Consider the following 23,310-nt stretch of genomic DNA (forward strand, 5'->3'; position numbering starts at 1 on the left):
GGGGGGGGGGGGCCGCGAGGAGCTTGCAGGCCATAGAAAATAACCCCATGGGCCACGTGTTTGAGACCCCTGGTCTAGTCTGTGAAAGAAGCTTATTGGAACATCTGAGGATGAGATTACCTGTAATCTGTCTATGGGGATGGCTGGAGCAGACCACAGGACAGCTCCAGCAGGCTGGCGGGTGTGGCCACAGCCTGCTCTGGCGGGGGGGGGGGGGGGGCCGCGAGGAGCTTGCAGGCCATAGAAAATAACCCCATGGGCCACGTGTTTGAGACCCCTGGTCTAGTCTGTGAAAGAAGCTTATTGGAACATCTGAGGATGAGATTACCTGTAATCTGTCTCTCAATGGGGAGAGATAGCTTGGTTGTTTGAGCACTGGCCTGCTAAATCCAAGATTGTGAGTTCAGTGTTGGAGGGGGCTATTTAGGGAACTGGGGTAAAAATCTGTCTGGTGATGGGGCCTGCTTTGAGCAGGGGGTTGGACTAGATGACCTCCTGAGGTCCCTTCCAACCCTGATATTCTATAGGCTTAGACTTGCATGTTTTTGCTTTATTTTGCTTGCTGACTTACTTTGTTTGGTCTGTTATTACTTGAACCCACTTAAATCCTACTTTTTATGCTTAATATAATCATTTGATTATTAATAAACCCAGAGTTATTAATACCTGGGGGAGCAAACAGCTGTGCATCTCCCTCTATCAGTGTTATAGAAGGTGGACAATTTATGAATTTACCCTGTATAAGCTTTATATAGAGTAAAACAAATTTATTTGGGGTTTGGATCTCATTGAGAACTGGGTGCTGGAAACAGGTAACCTAAGCTGTTTTCAGTTAAGTCTGCAGCTTTGGGGGCATGGACCCTAAGTCTGTGTTGCAGCAGGCTAGTGTGTCTAGCTCAACAAGACAGGGTTCTGGAAGTCCCAAGCTGGCAGGGAAAATGGGCTCAGAGGTAATTTCAGCACATCAGGTGACAGTCCCAAAGGGATCTCTGTGACCGAACCCATCACAATCCCCTTTAAAAGAAGGGGGGAAATGAAGAGAGATTAAGTGATTTACTTGAGGACAGACAGTGCAGAGATGGATTTGGAATTTAGGAGTTCTTGCTCAGCCTAATAAATCTGGGTGGCCTCCCCTGCTTCAACACTTCTCTTTTGGCCAGACAAATAGCTTCCTCAGCAGAAGCCACCCAGTGAAGGTTACCAGTGGGAAGTACTCTAAGAACAAAAAATAACCTCTTGTCTACAAACGCTAAAGATCACTAAGCCTCGGAATAATTTTGATATGAAACAGAAAATCTTCAACATTATGCAACAATACTTACAGCTTGACATTAATATTAGAGAGATGAAAGGGTGATGAAAGTCATCCTTCCCTTTGATATATGTCGAGTCTCCCTTTATGAGTGTGGAAGTGGAAATAGTCATACAGTAACTCCTCACTTAAGGTCGTCCCAGTTAACGTTAACATTGTTTCATTATGTTGCAGATCACTTAGACAACATGCTCGTTTAAAGTTGCGCAATGCTCCCTTATAAGGACGTTTGGCAGCTGCTTGCTTTGTCCATTGCTTGCAGGAAGAGCAGCCTGTTGGAGCTGGTGGGGGCTTGGAAGCAGGGTGGACTGGAAGCCCCATCAGCCATAGGCACCAACTTCTCCTGGTGCTGGTGGGTGCTTGACCCACCCACTGTCCCCATTCCAACCCCTTCCCCAAAGTCCCTGCCCCAACACCTTTTCCCTACTGTCTCCCCTGAGCGTGCCGCATTCCTGCTCCTTGTCCCTCCCTTCCACAGTTTGTTATGCTGCAAAACAGCTGTTTTGCAGCGGCAGGAGCTGGGAGGAGAAATGGGGATGCAGCGCACTCAGAGGAGGCAGAGGTGAGGTGAGCTGGGGCAGGGGGGTGGGATGGGGAGCTTTGCTGTTGGTGGGTGCACCCACAAGTTTTTCTCCATGGATGCTCCAGCCCCAGTGCACCAACGGAGTCACCATCTATGCTATCAGCTCTCTGTTCCCTGTGCAGCAGCCATTCAGCAGGCTATCAATTGCTGGGCAGTTCAGCTGTGCCTCCCCTCCACTGCCATGTGCTGCTCTTGCCCTCTGCCTTGGAGCAGCTCCTGGGAGCCTCCTGCTTGCTGTGCAAGGGGGGGATGAGGAGGGCTAATGTTAGCATGCCCCCATCCTCCCTGCTCCTGCACCCCACTTACCCCATTTCCAAAGAGCAGGGGGGACACACAACAGGGCTCAGGATGGAGGGAGCTTGCTGGTAGGAGCAGCTGTCTCAACTTGCTGATCTATTTAAAAAGTGTACTGAGAGTAGGGTCAGCGTACTTAAAGAGACAATGCCCATCTCTCTCTTTCACACACAGTTTGTGTCTCTGTCTGCTATGCCGTCTCCCCTCCCTCCATTCATGCTGCTGTAACCCTTCTGCCCCTCTGAGTTGGCAGCAACAAGGGCCGGGTTCAGTATCCAGGGGTTCTGTTTTAATAACACCATGCATAACCAGCTCGAGCCCCCACTCAGTGACCTGGGACACTTACATACCACACCCTCCTGGGCGCCTCTAGGAGGCAATACTTTCCCTCTAAGCAACACGGAGTCTGAGTGTAGCAAAAATCCTTTTTATAAAGGAAGGAAAACAAGTGGCATCCCATTGGAGAAACACCACAAACAGGATTATAAACACAACCATAAACAAAAACCCACCTCCAAGTACATTTGGCAGGCAATGTCCTTTCCCCTTGGGTCTTAAGTCCAGTTACCCAAAGTCCAATGAACCAAAAGTCTCTGGTCAGTGCCACCCCAGAATTCAAGAGTTTATCTGCAGAGTTTACCCCCCCAGCCTGGGTGGACATGGGGGGGGGGGGGAGTCCACACAGGATGTTAAGGGGCACCTTACGTGGGCTAGGGCCAACTGCTCCGCCTCTCCATGGAGTTCTGCTGCAGCCTTCACCATGACCCACTCACCACACCAGCTGTGCCACTCTTCAGCTGTCCATGCAAAACCACTTCACTCCACTCACTGTTCCATGGGCTACTCCAACACACTGCAAACTGCCAGCCACTTAGCAATGGTCTTCAGCTCCCCCACATGTTAACACAGACTCAGTGATCTCATTCAGCTCTTTCAGTGATTTCAACTTTTAGTAGGGGAGCCCTGGTGCAGGTGCACCATGGCCTAATATGAATCAGCTCAGCAGTCTCTAGATAGATTCCTAACAGAATCAAAATTAGCTCTACTCTTTAACACTAGAGAGAAGGCTATGCAACTAACATTCCAGACCCAACCAACAGGACAAACCTCCCCAATTCATGGGGTTTTGGAACCCATGTCCATGTTTAGAGTACCACCCAACTGAGGTTGAGTCATCTCTGTCACAAAGCAGTCCCCGACAGCTCCCCATTCACACAATCAGGGTGACAAACTTTTTTTTTCCTCCTGCCCCAAGAACAAAGAAATTGGGGATCCCAGAGCTGTTAAAATCACCATCCCAGTCTGCTGTGGGCTTATGCTAAGTGGGGGGTGGATGCCAATGCAAATCTTTCCACACTTTGAAATTCTTGAAATTCTTTCCACACTCCCTACAACTCACCACCAGATGTCAGGGTAGCGCTCATCCTGACTCTGCTTACACTGCCTTGTACAGTGAGGCTACATTAACAATGTGTTAACATTTGAGGGCTCAGCTGAGTGCTAGTTTATCATTTAGCACTAAGGCATTCCCTGGAAATATCCCATCCTCTGACTTCAGCACCTCAACCAAGCTTCACAATCATCATTGCTGTGTACCCGTATTAAATTAAAACGTATACTGTGTGTATATATGTATAATATAGTCTTTTGTCTGGTGAAAAAAATTTCCCTGCAACCTAACCCTCCCATTTACATTAATTCTTATGGGGAAATTGGATTTGCTTAACATCGTTTCGTTTAAAGTCACATTTTTCAGGAACATAACTACAACATTAAACAAGGAGTTACTGTACCAAGTTATGAAGTGTAGCAGATTATGCTCCCACCACTAGATTTATACAAGGCAGCTACGATATACTGTAGCCAGACTACATACTTGTGAAGCTCTAGCTGGAAAAGAGAGAGAGAGAGAGACCATGGTAGACAATGTGTAGGTAGGGGAACGGTGTTTTTCTTTCCTTGCAGGGAAAATGCAACTGGGAATATTTTGTCCAGCTCTGAAGTTGTGGGGAGTAATGGCAGCAGCAGCACCAAGGGGAGGAAAGCCCTTGAAGGGAGGGAGGTGCTGTACAAAAGAAGAGCTTGACATCCCTGAGGTCACCATCACCAGCTAGGGCAAAGCTTCTAAGCCCGTTTGGGAAGTTAGCTGGAAGTGAACTGAAGTAAGCAGCCCCACTTCCCCAGCCTCAGACTGGTGTGCACGGTTCCGTGCACTGTTCTGTGCAGTGCTGTGTAAGAACTGATGGATTGTCCTAGGTGCAGAAAGCTTCAGCTGGGTCAGTTATTGACACCTTGTCTTATTAACTTCAAACACAAGAGGCAGGAGCAGAGGGGAAGGAGGGAGCCCGGGGGCAGGCGGGTGCGGTGCTGTGGCTGGAGCGGGGACTAGGCCCAGAAGTGGCGTGGGGGAGAGAGGGGAGGGGCACTCGTGGTCAGGTGCTGTGGGGGGAGGAGCAGAAGTGGGGGCTGGAGAGGGGAAAGGGTGCGGGAGGGGCCCTAGAGGGTGAGGGTAGAGGGCGGAGTGGGAGGGACAGAGGAGTGAGGCGGGACCGCAGTCGGATGAGGTGGAGTGGGGGAGGGGCCAGAGGCTGTAACTGCACCACCAGCAGGGACCACTACAGAGAGGCAAAATAACGACTGCGCAGGGCACGCGGGAGGCCAAAGTCACATGACCCTCAACGTCACTTCCCCAAGCCCCGCCCCGCCGCTGAACAGACCAGCTTCTTTCGTCTCCATCCGGTTGTCATACGTCACTTCCTGCGCGTCCGCCCGCTGTGCAGGCTGGGATAGCATCCGGGTCGGCCTGTTGGGGTGAGCCGCAGCGAGTTGTTTCCCTGCTAGGAGAAGGCCCCGAACCCGCCCGGCACCATGGCGATGCAAGCGGCCAAGCGAGCCAACGTGAGTAGCGCCGCCGCCGCGGGGGAAACGCGGCTCCCCCCTGGGCTGTTCCGGCCGCGCCCTGGCTGAGGCGCTGCCTCCCACCGCAGCGCGGCCCCGGGCAGGAGATGGGGCCGCTAACAGGGGCCTGCGGCCGCCCCAGCCCCAGGGACGACGGGCTCAGGCGGCGGGGTGCGGTGGTCGGGTTCGGGGCGCCTCGGCTGAGCCGGGCTGGAGTCGGCTTGTTCCGCGCTCCGAGCAGGCCCCCAGGATCCGGCCCCGATCCCGGAGGCGCGTTGTGGGGCATCTGACTGCACCAGGTCTGTGGCTACCGTGTAACGCTTCGCACCGTATAACCCTGTGCTGCCAAAGCACTTCACACCCGTGTCCGGGGGCAGGGGGGACCGTTAGATGATCTAGTCCGACCTGCTTGTCACAGACTGTTACCGGTTACCCCTGTATTGTGTCATGTGACACTCCACTGAGAGAGCCAAATAACTACCTAGCTGAGGGTATTATTGCTCTGATACGTCCGCAGAGGCTTTAAATGACTCCTCAAAAGCCCCAGGGCAGATCTCAAACGTAAAAAAATTCCAGTTTTGACGAAGATCAATGCAAATGATTAAAGGATTGAAAAATGTTTTGTATAGTGATCAACTCAAGAAGCACAATATATTAACCATAACGAAGACAAGGTTAAGGGGTGACTTGAGCTACAGAGTGCAAGCACCCATAAGGGGAACAAATATTTGATAATAGGCCCTTCAATGTAACAAGCAAAGGGAAATCAACTTTCCAACCATTGGTTCTTAAGCTAGCCAGATTCAGGGCTAGTCTACATTAGAAGTGATACATTGGCACAGCTGCACTGATGCAGCGCATCTGGTGAAGATGCTCTCTGTCAACAGGCAAGAGCTCTTCCATCTGCATAATTACTCCACCTCTGCAAGAGACAGTAGCTATGTTGGCAAGGAGAGTGTTTCATGCCGACATAGTGCTGTCCACACTGGCGTTTAGGTTGGTGTACCTTGTATCAACTCGGGGTTGGGCAGTGGGGTGGATTTTTCACACCCCTAAGCAACATCAATTATATAAACATAGGTGGCAGTTTAGAGCTGCCCTCAGGCTTGAAAAAAGGCGTACATTTTTAACAGGGGGGGTTCCAACGCTGGAACAGTTTACCAAAGGTTGTGGTGGCTTCTCTATCACTAGCAATTTTCAACTCAAGACTGGATGTTTTCCTAAAAGAGATGCTGTAGTTCAAACAGGAATTACTTGGGGAAGTTCTGTAACCTGTGTTTTGTGGGAGATCAGACTAGAACAAGGGTAGGCAACCTATGCCACGCGTGCCGAAGGCGGCACGCAAGCTGATTTTCAGTAGCACTCACACTGCCTAGGTCTTGGCCATCAGTACAGGGGGCTCTGCATTTTAATTTAATTTTAAATGAAGCTTCTTAAACATTTTAAAAACCTTATTTACTTTACATACAACAATAGTTTAGTTATATATTATAGACTTATAGAAGGAGGCCTTCTAAAATGTTAAAATGTATTACTGGCACACGAAACCTTAAATTAGGGTGAATAAATGAAGACTCGGCACAGCACTTCTGAAGGGTTGCTGACCCCTGGACTAGATGTTCCTGGTGGTCCCTTCCGAACTTAGACTCTGTTCATCTACTTATATTTATAGACCATAGAGCTACAGATACCTCACATTCTTTCCTAATGTTTTTCCATGCCAGCAAGTGCTGCTGTTGTTAATGGATGTTGTGTGGTCACAAAAGGGTCTGTGACACAGAAGGTGTATGATAACTGGGAGATATTTACATTCGATGCATTAGTTCTGGAAGTGAGCATTCTAAATGTAATTGTGGTCTCTATTTTAGATTCGGCTGCCTCCTGAAGTCAATCGGATTTTATATATCAGAAACTTACCATACAAAATCACAGCTGAGGAAATGTATGATATTTTTGGAAAATATGGACCTATTCGGCAAATCAGAGTGTAAGTCTTTTGATTACAGAAATGTAGCAATAAGTATTAGGTACAATTGTAGGAAGTGTTCCAAATATCCATCAGTGTGAGCAGCAGGAAATTGTTTTCTGCAGAAATATGCCGAACTCCTCTGTTTTGATTTTAGCTGTAAGCAGACTAGACTGTCTTTGAAGTATATTCATAGCAGATAACAGTTGACAAGTAGGGGAAAATAATATGGGATTGTGCAATGGGAGGTGAAATAAACCATATGACTCTGTTTCATTCTCCTAGACAAACCAACAGTCTAGTGAAGAACTCGTACATAGTGCATTTCATTTTTGTTAGTACTCAGTAAAAACATGTAATAAAAACATTCACTGAATGTGATTTGCTATTTTTCCTAGAGACTTTTGAACAAATTTGCTTCGCAGTTTAAGTGTATCAAAGACAAAGGTCAATGTGAACAAAGTTCAAGGCTAGTTTTCACTTTAAATATTTTAAAGATTTATTCTGGAGAAAACAGACCCTTTTGCCTAATGGGAATTTACAATATTACTGTAAATGCTGTTGATCTAACAGTCTTGGCTTTGTGGAACTTTAAGGTTCTTCTTAAGTGAATCACAGAGCTGCCTTTGAAGTCAAATGGGCTGAGCTATAAATATTGTAGTCTGTTTCCTCCATAAGATAGCACAGTCTAATCACTTAAACAAAGAGAATAGATGTGAAATGCATCGAATTTGGAATGAATTCCAATGGAGACTAAATAGTGTAGATTGACTGCAAAGTTACAAAGGGATCTCACAAAACTGAGTGACCAGGCAACAAAATGGCAGATGAAATTCAGTGTTGATAAATGCAAAGTAATGCGCATTGGAAAACAATACCAACTATATGTACAAAATGATGAGGTCTAAATTAGCAGTTACCACTGAAGAAAGAGGTCTTGGAATCATCATGGATAGTTCTCTGAAAACATCTGCTCAATGTGCAGGAGCAGTTAAAAAATCTTACAATGTTAAGAACCATTGGAAATGGGATAGATAGTAAGACAGTAAATATCATAATGCCACTATATAAATCCATTGTACATCTAGACCTTGACTACTGCATGCAGTTCTGGTTGCCCATCTCAAAAAAAGGTATAGAATTGGAAAAGGTGCAGAGAACACCAATCAAAATGATTAGGGGTATGGAACAGCTTCAGTGTGAGGGGAGACTAAAAAGATTGGGAATGTTCAGGTTAGAAAAGAAATGACTAAGGGGGGGATATGATAGAGGTCCATAAAATCATGAATTGTGTGGAGAAAGTGAATAAGGAAGTGTTATTTACCTGTTCACATAACACTTGAATCGCAGCCACCCGATGAAAGTAATAGGCAGCAGGTTTAAAACAAATATAAGGAAGTACTTCTTCACACAACACACAGTCAACCTGTGGAACTGGTTGCCATGGGATGCTATGAAGGCCAGAATATAAGTGGGTGCAAAAAGGAACGAGATAAATTCATGGAGACTAGGTCCATCAGTGGCTGTTAGCCAAGGTGGTCAGGGATACAACCCCATACTCTGGGTGTGCCTAAACCTCTGACTGTTAGAAGCTGGGACTGGATGACAAGGGATGGATCACTTGATACATTGTCCTGTTCTGTTCTCTCCCTCTGAAGCATCTGGCACTGGCCAGTATTGGAAGACAGGATACTGGACTAGATGGACGATTGTTCTGACCCAGAATGGCTGTTCTTATGTTAACAGGACTTAGACACATTAGATACTGGACACCAAATTAGTGAGGCGTAACGTTCTCAACCGTCAGACTGCATAAATAGCAGGCTTCCTACTACATCCTGAAAATAGAGTTGATATAGCTAGACAACAGCGTACAGTTCTAGCTATCTCAATATCAGAAAACTGTTGACATATTAAAAGAAGTTCAGGAAAGATTACCAAAAATGATTAGGGCAGCACTGTATGGACTGAGTTGAGGAAGGAGTAAAAGAATTAAATGTGTAGCATGGCTAGACAAGTAAAATTTCCTGTCCTTCTAGCACTTGCAGAGAAAGAAGGAGAATTATTATTTAGGATGACCCAAAAGGGTATAAGTAGGAATAGGGAGATTGCATCGAACAAAGGAAAGCTAGAGTGAATATAGTTATGAGTAAACTTCATAATCATTCAGTCAGGGAAGTGTATCATCTATCTGGTCACCAGCATAATTCCTGTGCTGATGGATGGAAGATCTCCAATGAACACGTAAATACTAAGTGACCCAGACCTTGCTTAATTTATCAGGTCCAACACATCACAGCATAAACTGGTCTAGCTGCTCGTTATTAGGATACTGAATAAACATGAAGGTTTTTCCTTTATTTGTGCTTGGTTTTAAGTGAAGGATTTCATCTTGGGGAAAAAATGTGTGCAAAACATTAATTGAGTCATTGTTTGTGAACTGAGACCTGGTTTTGTTTAAATTCAATACAGATAAGATAACAGAAAGGCAGCATTAAGCTCTGGTATCTACTGTCAGCACAGTTTTTGAGGTTGAGGCACTATTATTCCAGTGTAGCTTTCTTTGGGTTTATGCTGCAATTAAAAACCCACGGCTGCATGTGAGATAATTCAGGCTCAGGGTAAGGGGCTGTTTAATTGTGGTGTAGATGTTTGGGATCGGGCTAGAATGTCTATACCACAAGTAAACAGTCCCCTAGCCCGAGTCAGCTAACACAGGCCAGCTGTGGGTTTTTAATTGCAGCATAGACATACTCTGTGTCTATGTGTGTGATATACTGAAATGGCAATCCATCTAGGTTCCTGGTATAACACACGATACTTCAGCTTTAAACATTTTATTTGACATTACAAGATTGCGCTCTTAAGCATCCCCCCATACACCCAGCCCTCTGCCTTGACTCCTGACCCCCCTGTACACTCAGCCCCGCATGCACCCCAGGCCCGTGCCCTGAGCCTTATACCCCCCTCATACACATCCAGCCTTCTGCTTGACTCCTTCATCCCTGTCCCCATGATTCCAGCCCTGACTCTGGCACCCCCCCACATGCCCAGCCCCTTGCCCCCATGCACCCCCTCACATGCCCCCAGCCCTGTGCTGATCTTGCAGCCCCCCCACGTGCCCAGCCCCCTTGCACCTCCCACATCCTGACTCTTGCACCCCACATCTGCACCCTGAGCACAAATGGGAGCTCCAGCACCCCTCTCCCCACACACACACATTCCCACCTGCACCACTCGCACCAAATGGGAACTGCCCAGGTAACTGCCCCACACAAAACCTCTTGCTCCAACCCTGAGTCCCCTCTCTCATTCCAGCTCCTGGCCAGACCCTTCATCCCCAGTCCTGTGTTCAGTGCACTCCCACCTTCAGCTCAGTGCAGAGAGAGGAGGAGAATGGGCCAGAACCAGGGAGAAGGTAGGTACTCATTGTACGTGGGCAGGGCTGGGACACCAGACCGGCAGCGGGCTGAGTGGGTCCGGCAGTCAGGATCCAGCTGGCGAGCTGGTGGATTGAACCCCTGAGCAGGTCAGAACAGTCGTCCATCTAGTCCAGTATCCTGTCTTCCAATACTAGCCAGTGCCAGATGCTTCAGAGGGAGAGAACAGAACAAGACAATGTATCAAGTGATCCATCCTTTGTCATCCAGTCCCAGCTTCTAACAGTCAGAGGTTTAAGCACACCCAGAGTATGGGTTGTATCCCTGACCACCTTGGCAAACAGCCATTGATGGACCTAATCTCCATGAATTTATCACACTTTCCAAAATTAGAGCCAGAAGTAATAATAAACGAAGATTGGTATGGAAAGCAAGGATGTATCTCAAAGTCTAGAAAAATTCATTAGAAATCTTGGTTTTTATTAAAGTTGTATTAGTTAACATAATCTGTACTGTCACTGCTAATTGTTGTTGGAATTATTTTATATTCATATTGTTTTAATATTAAAACTGGCCTTTCGTTGCAGTGGAAACACTCCAGAGACTAGAGGAACAGCATATGTAGTTTATGAAGACATCTTTGATGCCAAGAATGCTTGTGATCATCTGTCAGGATTCAATGTGTGCAACAGATACCTTGTTGTCTTGTACTACAATGCAAACAGGGCAAGTACACTTGTTTTTCTAAAATAACTATTAAATATGTGGTATGCTATCAATTTTTCATCCTAGTCTAAAATGAAAATTATTTGGATTTATTCTAGAGAACAGTGCTGAACTTGGAGGGGGGTGGTCTATATGAGCTGACAGGGTTTCATTTTAGCTTCTTTTTTGTGCAAAGAGCATGCTTACTGGACCGGACTGGGGGAAGCAAGGTGGGCTGTAAAGAGCAGACTGCAGCATTGCTTCAAGCAGGCTTAGTTTTGGGGTCCCTGCCAAAGGAGACAAGATCTTGGTTAGAAGAAATGATCTCTGAGCTCTTGACGCTGTTTCTCTGCCCAGTGACAAGCATATAGATCTTAGGCCACATTTTCTTGGGGCACTACCCAGTATTGAAGAATTGTGCTGTACAGGGTAGTGACAAGAATTACTTTCACTTAAAAATCATAGTATTTTTCAGTATCTTATTTGAAGACTATGGTAATTACATGGTAACTTGTGTTAACTATAGTCTTGTCTCTTAATAAGTGTAACTAATATGCCTATTAAAAACTCAGTAAGAGAGAAATTGTTAAGAATATTCTTCTCTAATGTAGTTTTGTTGATTTTATTACAGGCATTCCAAAAGATGGACACAAAGAAGAAAGAAGAGCAGCTGAAACTTCTCAAGGAGAAATACGGAATAAACACAGACCCACCAAAATAAAGATGGGCTTTCTGAAAGATTATTTTAACCCTTGCCACGGTGTTTTCGGACTGAACCTCGTAAGGACTGTTAATCAAGTCTGATTATTTTCATTTGACCCTTTTACTTCTATGCCTCGTGTATAGACTATTCATTTTGAAGCTTTGATATTTTAAGTTTGGAATTTAGTAAATAAATTTAGTTCACTTTTGGATTTGGTCTAAATTACTTAACTTTTAGTAATTCCATTAAGTGGACACACTTTTCCTAGATAGCAAGGAGACCTCATCATTGCTGCATAACTGTAGTGTCTGTTTCCAGTAATATGACCAAGTTTTTTATTCAGTCTTGGTGACATTCCTCACCCTAGATAGCTTGTACTAGACTCTGTGCACCACTTAGCTTTCATTTTTAGGGTAAGTGGCCTTGTGTGGACGCTCTACATAAGAGTGAATTTCATCTCATATATGTATAAAAATCAGACACTATAAACAAATGGGGAAAAAACCCACAATTTTTGTATAGAAAAGGGTTCAGTATATTTTGACACTTCTCAAATATTTGTGCTATTATATCTAAGTTACTGTTTTTCTCCCTATGGGAATGTTTGGATCAACCTATCCTTTTTGTTATAGGGAACTTCTGTTTGTTATAAGGTTGTTTCTTATATGAAACAAAAATTTCTCTGTCTTGTGTAACTCTTCTCTTAGACTGGAGGCAGTAAATAGAGGTCTGGATTATGAGTCATAAACATGAATTGCCCCTAAATATATCCAACTGTCTAGTAGATGGTTTTCTAAGAAGTCATCTTGTTGCCAGTGACTCGTTAAAAGGAGGGTGCAGGGTGGAAAGCTGATGTATTGTATTGAAGCAGGTCTTGGTGGGGGAGTGTTAATAAATAACTTGAGACTGTTTTGGCTTATAGATGCTGATACATTTAAAGACATGTTTTGCCAAATGTAAATGTTAATGTAATGTAGACATGCATCCGACGAAGTGGGTATTTACCCACGAAAACTCACGTCTGTTAGTCTATAAGGTGCCACAGGACTCTTTGCTGTAATATAGACAAAGATCCTTTAGGGTGGTGAATCACCATAAATGAGTATTTAAACTTAACATTTACTAGCCAATGCACAAAATTTGCTTACTTGCTCTTAGTTTGATCAGGGAATAAAACTAACATTTGTTTACCTAAAAGTTGCTTGTGTACAAGTTTTGTAAACGTTCCTATATGCCATGTTAATTTATTGATAACCTCTTTTCTCTTTAACATGTTGCAGAGATTAAAAGATGAGTATAAACATCATCAAACCAATGATTAAAATTTGGGTAAGATTTTACATAGTGCCCATCATGATGGTATCTGTATGCCTACCTCCCATACTACCTTAAATGCTGACATCTGTGTGTAATTGTGCATGTTATGTATATACACACAGAAAAATACATCTACTTCAGTGCTCAGGTAAGGGGCTAGATTGACAGAATTGGTCTCCATTGTTGACCTGCTGAGTCACAGGACAGCCTTCCATAGAGTAGGGTTTTTGCAAGGCCCGTTCAGTCTTTGATGCTTCTGCTTTGATTACTGCAAAGGGTGCCAGTTACGATACTTCGATGTGATTGCTTAACTACCAGATGAATTGTACCGTAGACCATTTGAGCAATGATCAGAAAGTAATTTTCTGTCATACCTTGGCAGAATTTGAGCCACCAACGTAGAGTTGAAATACTGTCTCCTATTTCTAATTCCTTGATCTATAGGAGAGTCTGACATAGCTCCTCTGCCCCTCCCTCTGGGGCCTCAGACTAGACGTCCTTTGTGGCTCTGTCTCTAGCTAGAGCAGGGTAAGGAACATGTTAAGTAGATGTGTTGGCAGAAAGATCTCTCTTCCTTATAGTCTTAACCTCTCACCCCACCTATCTGGCCCTCTCCCCATTCAAAAATCAGGCCATTTATGATTGTGGTACCTGTGGTCTCCAATAAAGTCTCCCCTGTGCTAGATACGACACAAATTAATTAATGGATGCAGTCCCTGCCCCAGATAATTCAGTCTAACATTCTGACTACATACCCCAGCTGAATGAATAAATAAAGGAGGGGTGATTGGAGACAAAATAAAAGCAAAGATGGGTATGTTTGTATGATCTCAGTGGTCACACTAGTCACAGGTGGCCATGAGCCTAATCAGCTGTGACAACTTACGCAACTACATTTTTATTGTTGTGTTGGCCAGCTATTGTCTTGCCCACTGTGTGGCTTCCCACCTATTCTTCCTCCATCACAGCCATGTGCACCAAAGCTGTGCACATTTAATGTGTTCAGTGTTAACTAATTCCGTCCTAAATCCACTCAAAGGCCAGAAGGTTTCACCAAGCCCAACAGATTAAAATAAATTGGATTCTTAGGCCAACTCCTTTTGTGTGTGTGTGTTTTTTTTTGTTTTTGTTTTTTTTTTTAAGAAGATGTTTCAGAAGTGAGTTCCTCTTCTCCCCCAACCCCAATATCTTGGCTGATTTACCTTAAACTTTCCATGGAAATCCTATGCTGTTGCTGGGTGAAATTTCAGATAGGGTGAAATTGTGTTGATAGTAGAGCCAAATTTATTACCTTCAGCTATCCTTGAGCTTCGAGAAAATTGCAGGGTGAGGGCCTAGACAAGGTGCCAAGTGTCCCCAGACCTTTTGGCAGTAAGGTGCTGAAGGAATGCAGCACCGTGCTGGCTTGTGCCCTTACTAATTTAGTGAAGTATTGGCATTTGGAGCCACTTCAACTTTCAGTTTTGCTTATTTTGAATAGTATGCAAATATCACATTTCCTCTGTCAATAAGAATTCTTTTGCTTGCATTGCAGAGTCTGTTGAAAGCTTGGTGGTGTTTAAGAAAATGTTTTAAAGCAATTCTGTAGGGTAATAAGATTAATAAAAATTCTTTCAGTGAACTCTTAAGACCAGCAGCTTTTTTGATTTCTATGATAGCTTTGCTGCTTCCTTTCATTAAATATTCCATTTCATACGACTTTTTCTTCTAGTGCCTGTTCAGGGTTTTCAATGTCCCTGTACATGTGAAACTGAAATCATTTGTACCTGCAAGACAGAGGGAATGGAAATCAAATGCCCACAGGATTATTTTGATGAGGTCTGCTCAAGATTTTGTTTGAAATGTAATATCAAAGGACAAGGAAATGAGTTCAGTTATAGGAATAGCAGAGGGGGTAACTCATAAGGCAGATGTTACCAGCCTTGCAGTCTACAGTTGTGTTATCCGCATCTCCTTTCTGCTTAATTTTCAGGAAGTAGGACATGGAAAAACAACCTTGCAGGCATAATTTCATCTATGAAGTGCTTAGAAATAAGTAATATAAGAGCATATCTGATTACACAGGCAACCATGGTATGTCTTTCCAATCCATTATATAGTGGTAGTAATTATGTGCTGTGTTGATAAATGACACAATTAAATAAATTAACACATTTTGCAGTTGAATAAAGAGCCACCAGGCAAAGATTAGAATGCTGGATTACATTTTGTTAAAGACTTAATTTCCCTAAGTATCCAAAGCACAGCTAGTCTTACTTTCAGATATTTTTTTAATCAAATTGTTATGAAAAAAGTGTTTCCACTAAAGGGAGAAAGAGTGGCTCATGAGAGAGCTTCCTCAACCAGCTGTAATGAGAGACCTAAGGAAGTTCTTTAAAGACTTGATAGTGGAAGTCCCAAACAGCCTCTGCTCTTATTGATGTCAGTAAGAAGTGCAGGTTTGACGAGCTGCCCAGTAAGGTTGAGAGAATATATTCAGGTCATAAAGTCTGACAGGCACAGTTTTAACTGATAAAAATCCTAGCAAAGGCTGGAAGATGCTAGGTCATGGATCCACAGAAGCGCTTAGGTATTGCGACACCTGGAAAATCACTGGAACAACAACGGGACCCATAAAGCCTGAGTTAGGTACCTAGCTCCCTATTCAATGACTGGAGACTGCTAAGCACCTAAGAATGGGATCCACAAGAGGTAGATTACTAGAAAGGAAGCTGCCTAAACTAGCCAATGGGAGATGCTGACCAGAGGGGTGTGTACTAAGCCCTGCCCCCTTATGGAGATTGGTGCCTAAATCTGGGCTGGTGGGAGGCACCTACCTCTGCTCGTGGTTGATAGCTGGGAACCTTCTCCTGGAATAAGCTGGCTGAGGGGTCAGCAAGCAGGGTGGTTGCCTGGACTTCAACTTCCAGGGGGGCACTGCGCTGCTGTGCCACTAAGTTGAGGGTATTTTGGCTCGGCTATATGTATATTGGGTGGCTGTGGGGGAAAGGCCGCTGGAAATGTTTTCTACTCTGGTGGGCCTATGCCGCTCTTGCAAAAAATGCCGGAGGAGGAGGAGGAGGAGCCTCTTTTATACTGTTTAGACCAGCAGCTGAGAGACCAGATTCTATTTCTCTTCTCCACCTGATGGGGAAAAGGGATTTGGATGCGGTCTTCTACTTCTTAGGATAGGTGCCCTAACCACTGGCCATGGTGTGTTCTGAGGGGGGTGGGGGAAGGCTCCCTTGTTTTCTCCTGTCAAAGCTGTTCCAAATTAATGAAATAGTCGTGGAGGTTCCAGGGCTCAGCCCTGGTACAAATTAAGCACTGACTAAACTATTACACCAGTATCCAGACTTCCTTAGAAGTATGGCATCAGGTGAAATAATCCTAATAAACAAAAACAGGCTTGGAGCTAGACTAGACTCTGGCACTCCCACATGAGTGTTCTAACCACCAGGCCATAGAGTTATTCTGGACCCATGACTAGATACGTATTTATCCACAGTGGACCAGCTTCTGCAGGAGAGACTGAGGGAATCCCCACATCAGAATACCCCATAGCTCAGCGGTTAGAGCGCTCTCTAGGCAGAGTCCCAGTTCAAATTCTTTCTCCTCAGCAGGCAGGGGATGCGGTTTGAACCTGGGTCTCCAACACCCCAAGTGCGTGTTCTAATAGGGCTAAAAGGTGCCACCACATTTCAAGGGCCCGTTCAAGGTGCAGTGGCTTATTAACACTCTTCCAGTCAGAGATGGGATTGTTAGTGGGTTATAGATGGTTGTAATAAGCCATAAATCCAGTGTTGCTATTTAGTCCAGGATTTTTAGAGACACTAATACCACCCCCATCCAGCTGCCTTTTCCAACTCCCCCCACTCCTATCCTCTCCTCCCTGTGACTGGATGGGCATTAATGGGCCACTTCACTTTGCAGGGTCCCTAGAAATACATATTTATTGTTTCATCTTGTATTTAGCAGTGACACTGTGAGGGCAGGTCTACACTTAAACACTGCATCAGCCACTGTAGCACTTTAATGAAGAGCTCTCCCATCGGCTTAGTTAATTCACCTCCATGAGAGGCAGTAGCTATGTTGGTGGGAGAAGCTCCCCATTGACATAGTGCTGGCTATGTACACTACTCAGTAAAACATCGCACAGGGGTGTGGATTCACACTCCTGAGTGACTTAGTTATACTGAAGTAATTCTGTAGTGTAGATCAGGGCAGAGTGAGTTTCCCAGACTTGAATTAGAGCTCTGTGTAAGCTCAAATGCTTGTCTCTCTCATCAGTGGAAGTTGGTCCAGTAAAAGATATTACCTCACCCACCTTGTCTCTCTAATATGCTGGGATGACACAGCTATGCCAACACAGCGTACAGCAAAGGAAGTTTATACTCAGTTTCATCCTCTCCCAGCTTAGAAGTCACTGGTGGCTGTGATCAAGATTTTGGAGCACTTTCAGTGTGCTCAATGATGTCACAAACATATAGGGTGCTGTCTCACTTTCTGCAAGGAGCTTGTATTTGGTTTGAGCATTGGCCTGCTAAACCCAGGGTTGTAAGTTCAATCCTTGTGGGGGCCATTTAGGGATCTGGGGCAAAAAAACCCAAAAAACCTGTCAGGGACAGTACTTGGTCCTGCTAGTGAAGGCGGGGGATTGGACTCGATGACTTTTCAAGGTCCCTTCCAGTTCTAGGAGATAGGTATATCTCCATATATACAATAATAATAGGATCCTTTGTCCCCTCCTCCTCCTCTCTGGTCTTGACTGCTGAGGCCAAGTTAGGTTGGTTTTGCTTCTTTCCAGCTGGTTTACTCTGTTCAGTGTTCAGCAACAAGTAGTACCCCCCAGACAAGCCTGAAGTGTGCTGTGTCTGTTTGGTGTCCAAGGAACAGATAAATCTTACTCCCCAGGATTTTTTTCATTCTCATTGTCTCAGGAAGACTTTGCTGCTTAACTGTCTTTCACTAGACTCTGTGCTTAATTTGAAATGGAAGAGGTGTCAGAAGCCTTGGCACAAATGAAGCACTGGTTGGATGGCTGGAGAATGGCAGCTGCTGGCCAGCAGTGCAGAGGTGCCAGGGCTATGAAGTGCCAAGCCTAGAGGTGCTAAAATATTATACCATTATCCTTAGAAGTAGGGCATCCGGTAACCCATTGCTACCTGCGGGCTATTAATTATGGACACGGGTCTTCTTCACCTCCGAAAATCAGAAACAAGGTGTCTTAGGCCTGGTCTACACTACGCGTTTAAACCGATTTTAGCAGCGTTAAACCGCTTTAATGCTGTACCCATCCACACTACGAGGCCCTTTATATCGATATAAAGGGCTCTTTAAATCAGTTTCTGTAATCCTCCTCAATGAGAGGAGTAGCGCTAAAATCGGTCTTCCCATATCGATTAAGGTTGTGTGGGCCGCAAATCGACGGTATTGGCCTCCGGGCGGTATCCACAGTGCACCACTGTGACCGCTCTGGACGGCAATCTGACTCGGATGCTGTGGCAGGTAACAGGAAGCCCTGCAAAATTTAGATTTTCATTTCCTGTTTGCCTGCGTGGAGCTCTGATCAGCACGGTGGCGATGCAGTCCCAATCCAAAAAGAGCTCCAGCATGGACCGTACGGGAGATACTGGATCTGATCGCTGTATGGGAACAAATCTGTTCTATCAAAGCTCCGTTACAGAAGACGAAATGCCAAGCATTGAAAAAAATCTCCAGGCTACACAGTGCTGCATGACAAGTGTAACGGAAAGCCAGAGACTCAATGTGCTCATGGAGGGAAGGGTACTGAGGACTCTTAGCTATCCCACAGTCACAAGCAGTCTCCGAAAAGTATTTGCATTCTTGGGCTGAGCTCCCATGCCTGTAGGTTCAAACATTGTCCAGCGTGGTTCAGGGAATAGTCTCCATTTACTCCCCCCCCACCACCGTGAAGAAGAGGAAGAAAGAAACCGTTTCTTGATTCTTTCAATGTCACCCTATGTCTACTGAATGCGTGCTGGTAGACGTGATGTTGCAGCAGTGAAGTGCAGTATTTGCTCCTCTCGCCTCCCTGGTGGCAGATGGTGCAGTAGGACTGATAATGGGCCTTATCAACCCGTGAGTGCTCCAATGCTTGATAACTGCTGATACCTCTGGCTGGCCTGAGGTGAGGACCGGCTGGGGGGGGGGCGTGTCTAGGTAAAATAGGAATGATTCCTGGTCACTCCCAGTAGATGGGGACGAGATGGCTGGTTAACCGTCTTCATCATAGCAACTGGGGGCTGAGCTTCAATCCGCCTCTCCCTTTCATGTGTAAGAAAAAGATTCTGTACTGCCTGGATTATCATAGCAGTGGGATGCTGGGCTCCTCCCCACACCGCTTAATGTTTTGCCTGGACTGTCAGCCCCAGGAGGCTGCCTCTCCCTCATTTTATCTCCCTGACAAGTCACTGTTTCTTATTCTACATTTTTATAACTCATGACACAAATGCGGGTGACACTGCCACAGTAGCCCAGAAGGTTGGGGAGGAGGGGCACCAGGTGGGGGTGTTGTATGGGCACCTCTGTGAATAGCATGTAGCTCATTTCTGCAGGATCTGACACAGAGTAGCTGTGCTCTCTGATAAACTGGTTCTCTAGTACACTTGCCCCATTATTCTAGGCGACTGACTCTATTTTTAGAAACCAGAAAGGAGGATTGACTCAGGGAGTCATTCCCAGTTTTGCTTTTGTGCCCCCGGCCGATCTCAGCCAGGGGCATCATGATAGCAGCAACAGTACAGGGAACATAAACTGTCATCTCATTGCCAATTTAACCTGGCGCAGACAGTCAGAACAACTGGTACCATCTCTGCTATCATGCAAAAGCCAATGAATGCTGCTGTGTAGCGTGCCAGTATCGCCTCTGTCCGCGGCACATCCAGTACACATACAGTGACTGTAAAAAAAAAAGCTGAATGGGCTCCATGGTTGCCGTGCTATGGCGTCTGCCGGCAATCCAGGGAAAAAAGGGCACGCATGATTGTCTGCTGTTGCTTTCCCGGGAGGAATGACTGACGACATTTACCCAGAACCAGCTGGGACAATGATTTTTGCCCCATCAGCCACTGGGCTCTCAACCCAGAATTCTAAGGGGCAGGGGAGACTGAGGGAACTATGGGATAGCTATGGAATAGCTACCCACAGTGCAATGCTCTGGAAATCGACGCTAGCCTCAGACCATGGACGCACGCCGCCGAATTAATGTGCTTAGTGTGGCCGCGTGCATTCGACTTTTTACAATCTGTTTTATAAAACCGGTTTATGTAAAATCAGAATAATCCCGTAGTGTAGATGTACCCTTAGCCCTTGTCTACCCTACCCAGCTTTGCTGGCAAAAGCAGCTTCTGCTGAGAAAATAGTGGCGGTGTGCACATTACAATGCTATGTTTGTTGGCAAAACTCTCCTATTTTGCTGATAAAATAAAATCACTGTTTTGACCTCGGCTGCAAGGCATGTGCCCCTCCTCTATACAGGCATGTGCCCTTCCCCTTTCAAAGCTATGGAAATTCTGACAACTGAGCATCCCACTCCACTCTGACAGCAAAGAGCAAATTATTAATGTGGCATCCTGCTCTTTCTGGCACTAGGGACACAGCAGCAGGCAGGCGGCTGTGGGAGGTGCAGGACTGCTGTGCTGTGCAGAGCCAGGAAGGGAAGCAGAGGCTGATGTGTGAGGGGGGGTGTCTCCCTCTCTCCTTGCCTCAGGACTGGTTGCTTTCTGCTGCTGTCTGAACTTAGAGACAGCATGCCGACACAAAGGTCCCAGGCATCTGGTTTTCGACCGGAGCACCCCGTCGAAAAGGGACCCTGGTAGTTCTGGTCGGCACCCCCGACCAGGCTGTTAAAAGTCCAGTCAGTGGCGCAGCAGGGCTAAGGCAGGCTCCCTGCCTACCTTAGCTCTGTGCGGCTCCCAGGAGTGGCTGCTGGGTCCTTGTGGCCCCATGGCACATGGTCAGCCAGGGAGGCTCTGTGTGCTGCCCCCATTCCTAGTGCTGGCTCCACAGCTCCCATTGGCTAGGAACCGCAACCAACAGGAGCTGTGGGAGCAGCGCCTGCAGGCGTGAGGACCTCATGGAGCTTCCCTGGCTGCCCATGTGCCTAGGGGTTGCAGGGCCCTAGCAGCCGCTTCCAGGGAGCTGTGGTAAGTGCTGCCAGGACCCTGAATCCCCTTCCACATCCCAGCATCCTAGGAGTCCCCTCCTGCACCCAAACTCCCTCTTGGAATCTGCACTCTCAACACCCTGCCCGAGCCCTGAGCCCCTTGCTGCACCCCAAACCCCTCATCCCCAGCCCCAGCCCAGAGCTCACAACCCTCCCCCTTGCACACCAACCCCCTGCCCCAGCCCAGCGCCCCCTCCTTCACCCCAAAACCTTCATCCCTGGCCCCATCCCAGATGCCACACCCCAGCCAGAGCCCACATCCCCTCCACACTCTGAACCCCTCAGCCCTAATCCAGAGCCCTCTCCCACACCCTGCACCCCTCACTTCTAGCCTCACTCGGAGCCCACACCCAAAGCCCATATCCCCCCTTGCTCTGCCCCAGCCTGGAGCCCTATCCGGCACCCAAACCCCTCATCCCTGGCCCTATCCCAAAGCCTGCACCCCCAGCCAGAAGCCTCATCCCCCCCCCATACCCCAATCCTCTGCCCCAGCCCAGTGAAAATGAGTGAGGGTGTGGGGACAGCATGTGACAGAGGGAAGAGGGATGGAGCAAGCAGAGGTGGGACCTCAGAGAAGGGGTGGGACAGGGACAGGGCCTCAGGATAGGGGTGAGGCTGGGGTGTTTGGTTTTGTGCGATTGGAAAGTTCATAACCCTAGCCAACACATACACTGTCTCTCTCACGGTCTCTCCCCCACACACACACACACTATGACAACACACACTCTGTCTCTATCTGTGTCTCTCTTTACTCCCACTCCACACTCCTCCCCTACACACTTCAGTTGAAAAGCGGTTGGCAATCTAGTAGGATGCCTATGGAACAATGGGATTGAGAAATCTGCATCATGTGACACTGTACCTGCCCCATGATGCATTGCAAACCCTTCCCAAAGAACCCTGCGGCTAGTTGGACAGCGGGCTAGCTATCCACAATGCACTGCTCTTTGTGTCGCTGCAAGAGCTGCTCATGTGGATGCACTCTGCCGCCACAAGGAGCTAGTGTGGACATTCAACGGCGGTTTAATTAAAGTGGTGGCTGAATGTCGGCGTAACTTGCATCAACAAAACTCTGTGGTGTAGACAAAACCTCAGATGGACACGCAAAAATGGATGCACTCTGAGTTAATTAACGCTTTTGAAAAATTTGCATATTTCTCAGCGCCATAAATGTATGATCTAGCTGCAATGGTGCTGTTAGTGCAAAATATTTTGTTACAAGCTCTCAAACAAAAAGATGCTTGTCTGCAGAAGCAGAGAAAACTATATTAGAAGATACTAGAACTTACACCCACCCACCCATGCCCACCCCCACCTATCCCTGGGAGCACTAGGGCCCAGTGGTGTCTTCCCCCATGTGGCCTTAGTGGAAAACTGAAGAGAGGGACCTGCCAGAGCCCTTTTTAAATATTGGTGTTACATTAGCTAATTACCCTGTAGAAGCGGAAGTGGCAAAAGCAGGGAACCTCTGGACATTCAGAGAACTTTCTATGGGTGGCCCTAAGGCACTACTGTAATTACATGATTACAAATCATAATAGAATTTCTTTAGCTACAGCTGTCTTTAAGCATTGTCATAGCTTGGGGCTGTGAGCAGGGTGGTCAGCTGTGAAATGTTTTATTCATACCAAACATTAAGGAATAACAGTAGATGCTAAGTGATGGAAGAGAGGTGGGTTTCATTTTTTTAAAATAAACTTAACAAGCAAAAACATAGCATTGTGGCTAAAACAAATACTGATGCCAAACTCCTAACTGTGGTATGTAACCTATCATTTAAATCAGCTTCTGTACCAAATGACTGGAAGATAGCTAAAGAGACGCCAATTTTTTAAAAGGGCTCCAGAGATGCTCCCGGCAGTTACAGGCCAGTAAGCCTGACTTCAGTACCAGGCAAACTGGTTGAAACATTAGTAAGGACCAGAAGTGGTTGAACTATAGTAAAGAATTGGTTGACACGATAGTGAAGAACAGACTTGTCAGAC

At 46.2% G+C, this 23,310-nt stretch overlaps 2 protein-coding genes across 2 annotated transcripts in view; one reads left to right on the top strand and one right to left on the bottom strand.

Annotated features, from left to right (window-relative positions):
* UBXN2A (UBX domain protein 2A) overlaps positions 1 to 23,310 on the bottom strand; it is a 368,202-nt gene that overhangs the window by 98,161 nt on the left and 246,731 nt on the right. The window lies entirely within an intron of this gene.
* On the top strand, positions 4,935 to 14,779 carry SF3B6 (splicing factor 3b subunit 6). The gene is made up of 4 exons (XM_032784878.2): positions 4,935 to 5,087; positions 6,956 to 7,074; positions 11,021 to 11,159; positions 11,770 to 14,779. The coding sequence occupies exons 1-4, from the start codon at positions 5,058 to 5,060 to the stop codon at positions 11,857 to 11,859; spliced, it is 378 nt and encodes a 125-aa protein (XP_032640769.1). The 5' UTR covers positions 4,935 to 5,057; the 3' UTR covers positions 11,860 to 14,779.

This window comes from Chelonoidis abingdonii, chromosome 3 (genome assembly GCF_003597395.2).
Source record: "Chelonoidis abingdonii isolate Lonesome George chromosome 3, CheloAbing_2.0, whole genome shotgun sequence".
Classification (NCBI taxonomy): Eukaryota; Metazoa; Chordata; order Testudines; family Testudinidae; genus Chelonoidis; species Chelonoidis abingdonii.

What these genes read in the sequence shown, in the direction of transcription:
- SF3B6 (XM_032784878.2), top strand. Translation starts at nt 5,058, where the DNA reads ATGGCGATGCAAGCGGCCAAGCGAGCCAAC. An exon ending in CCTATTCGGCAAATCAGAGT is followed by an intron (nt 7,075 to 11,020) that starts GTAAGTCTTTTG and finishes CTTTCGTTGCAG; the next exon opens with TGGAAACACTCCAGAGACTA. An exon ending in TGTACTACAATGCAAACAGG is followed by an intron (nt 11,160 to 11,769) that starts GCAAGTACACTT and finishes ATTTTATTACAG; the next exon opens with GCATTCCAAAAGATGGACAC.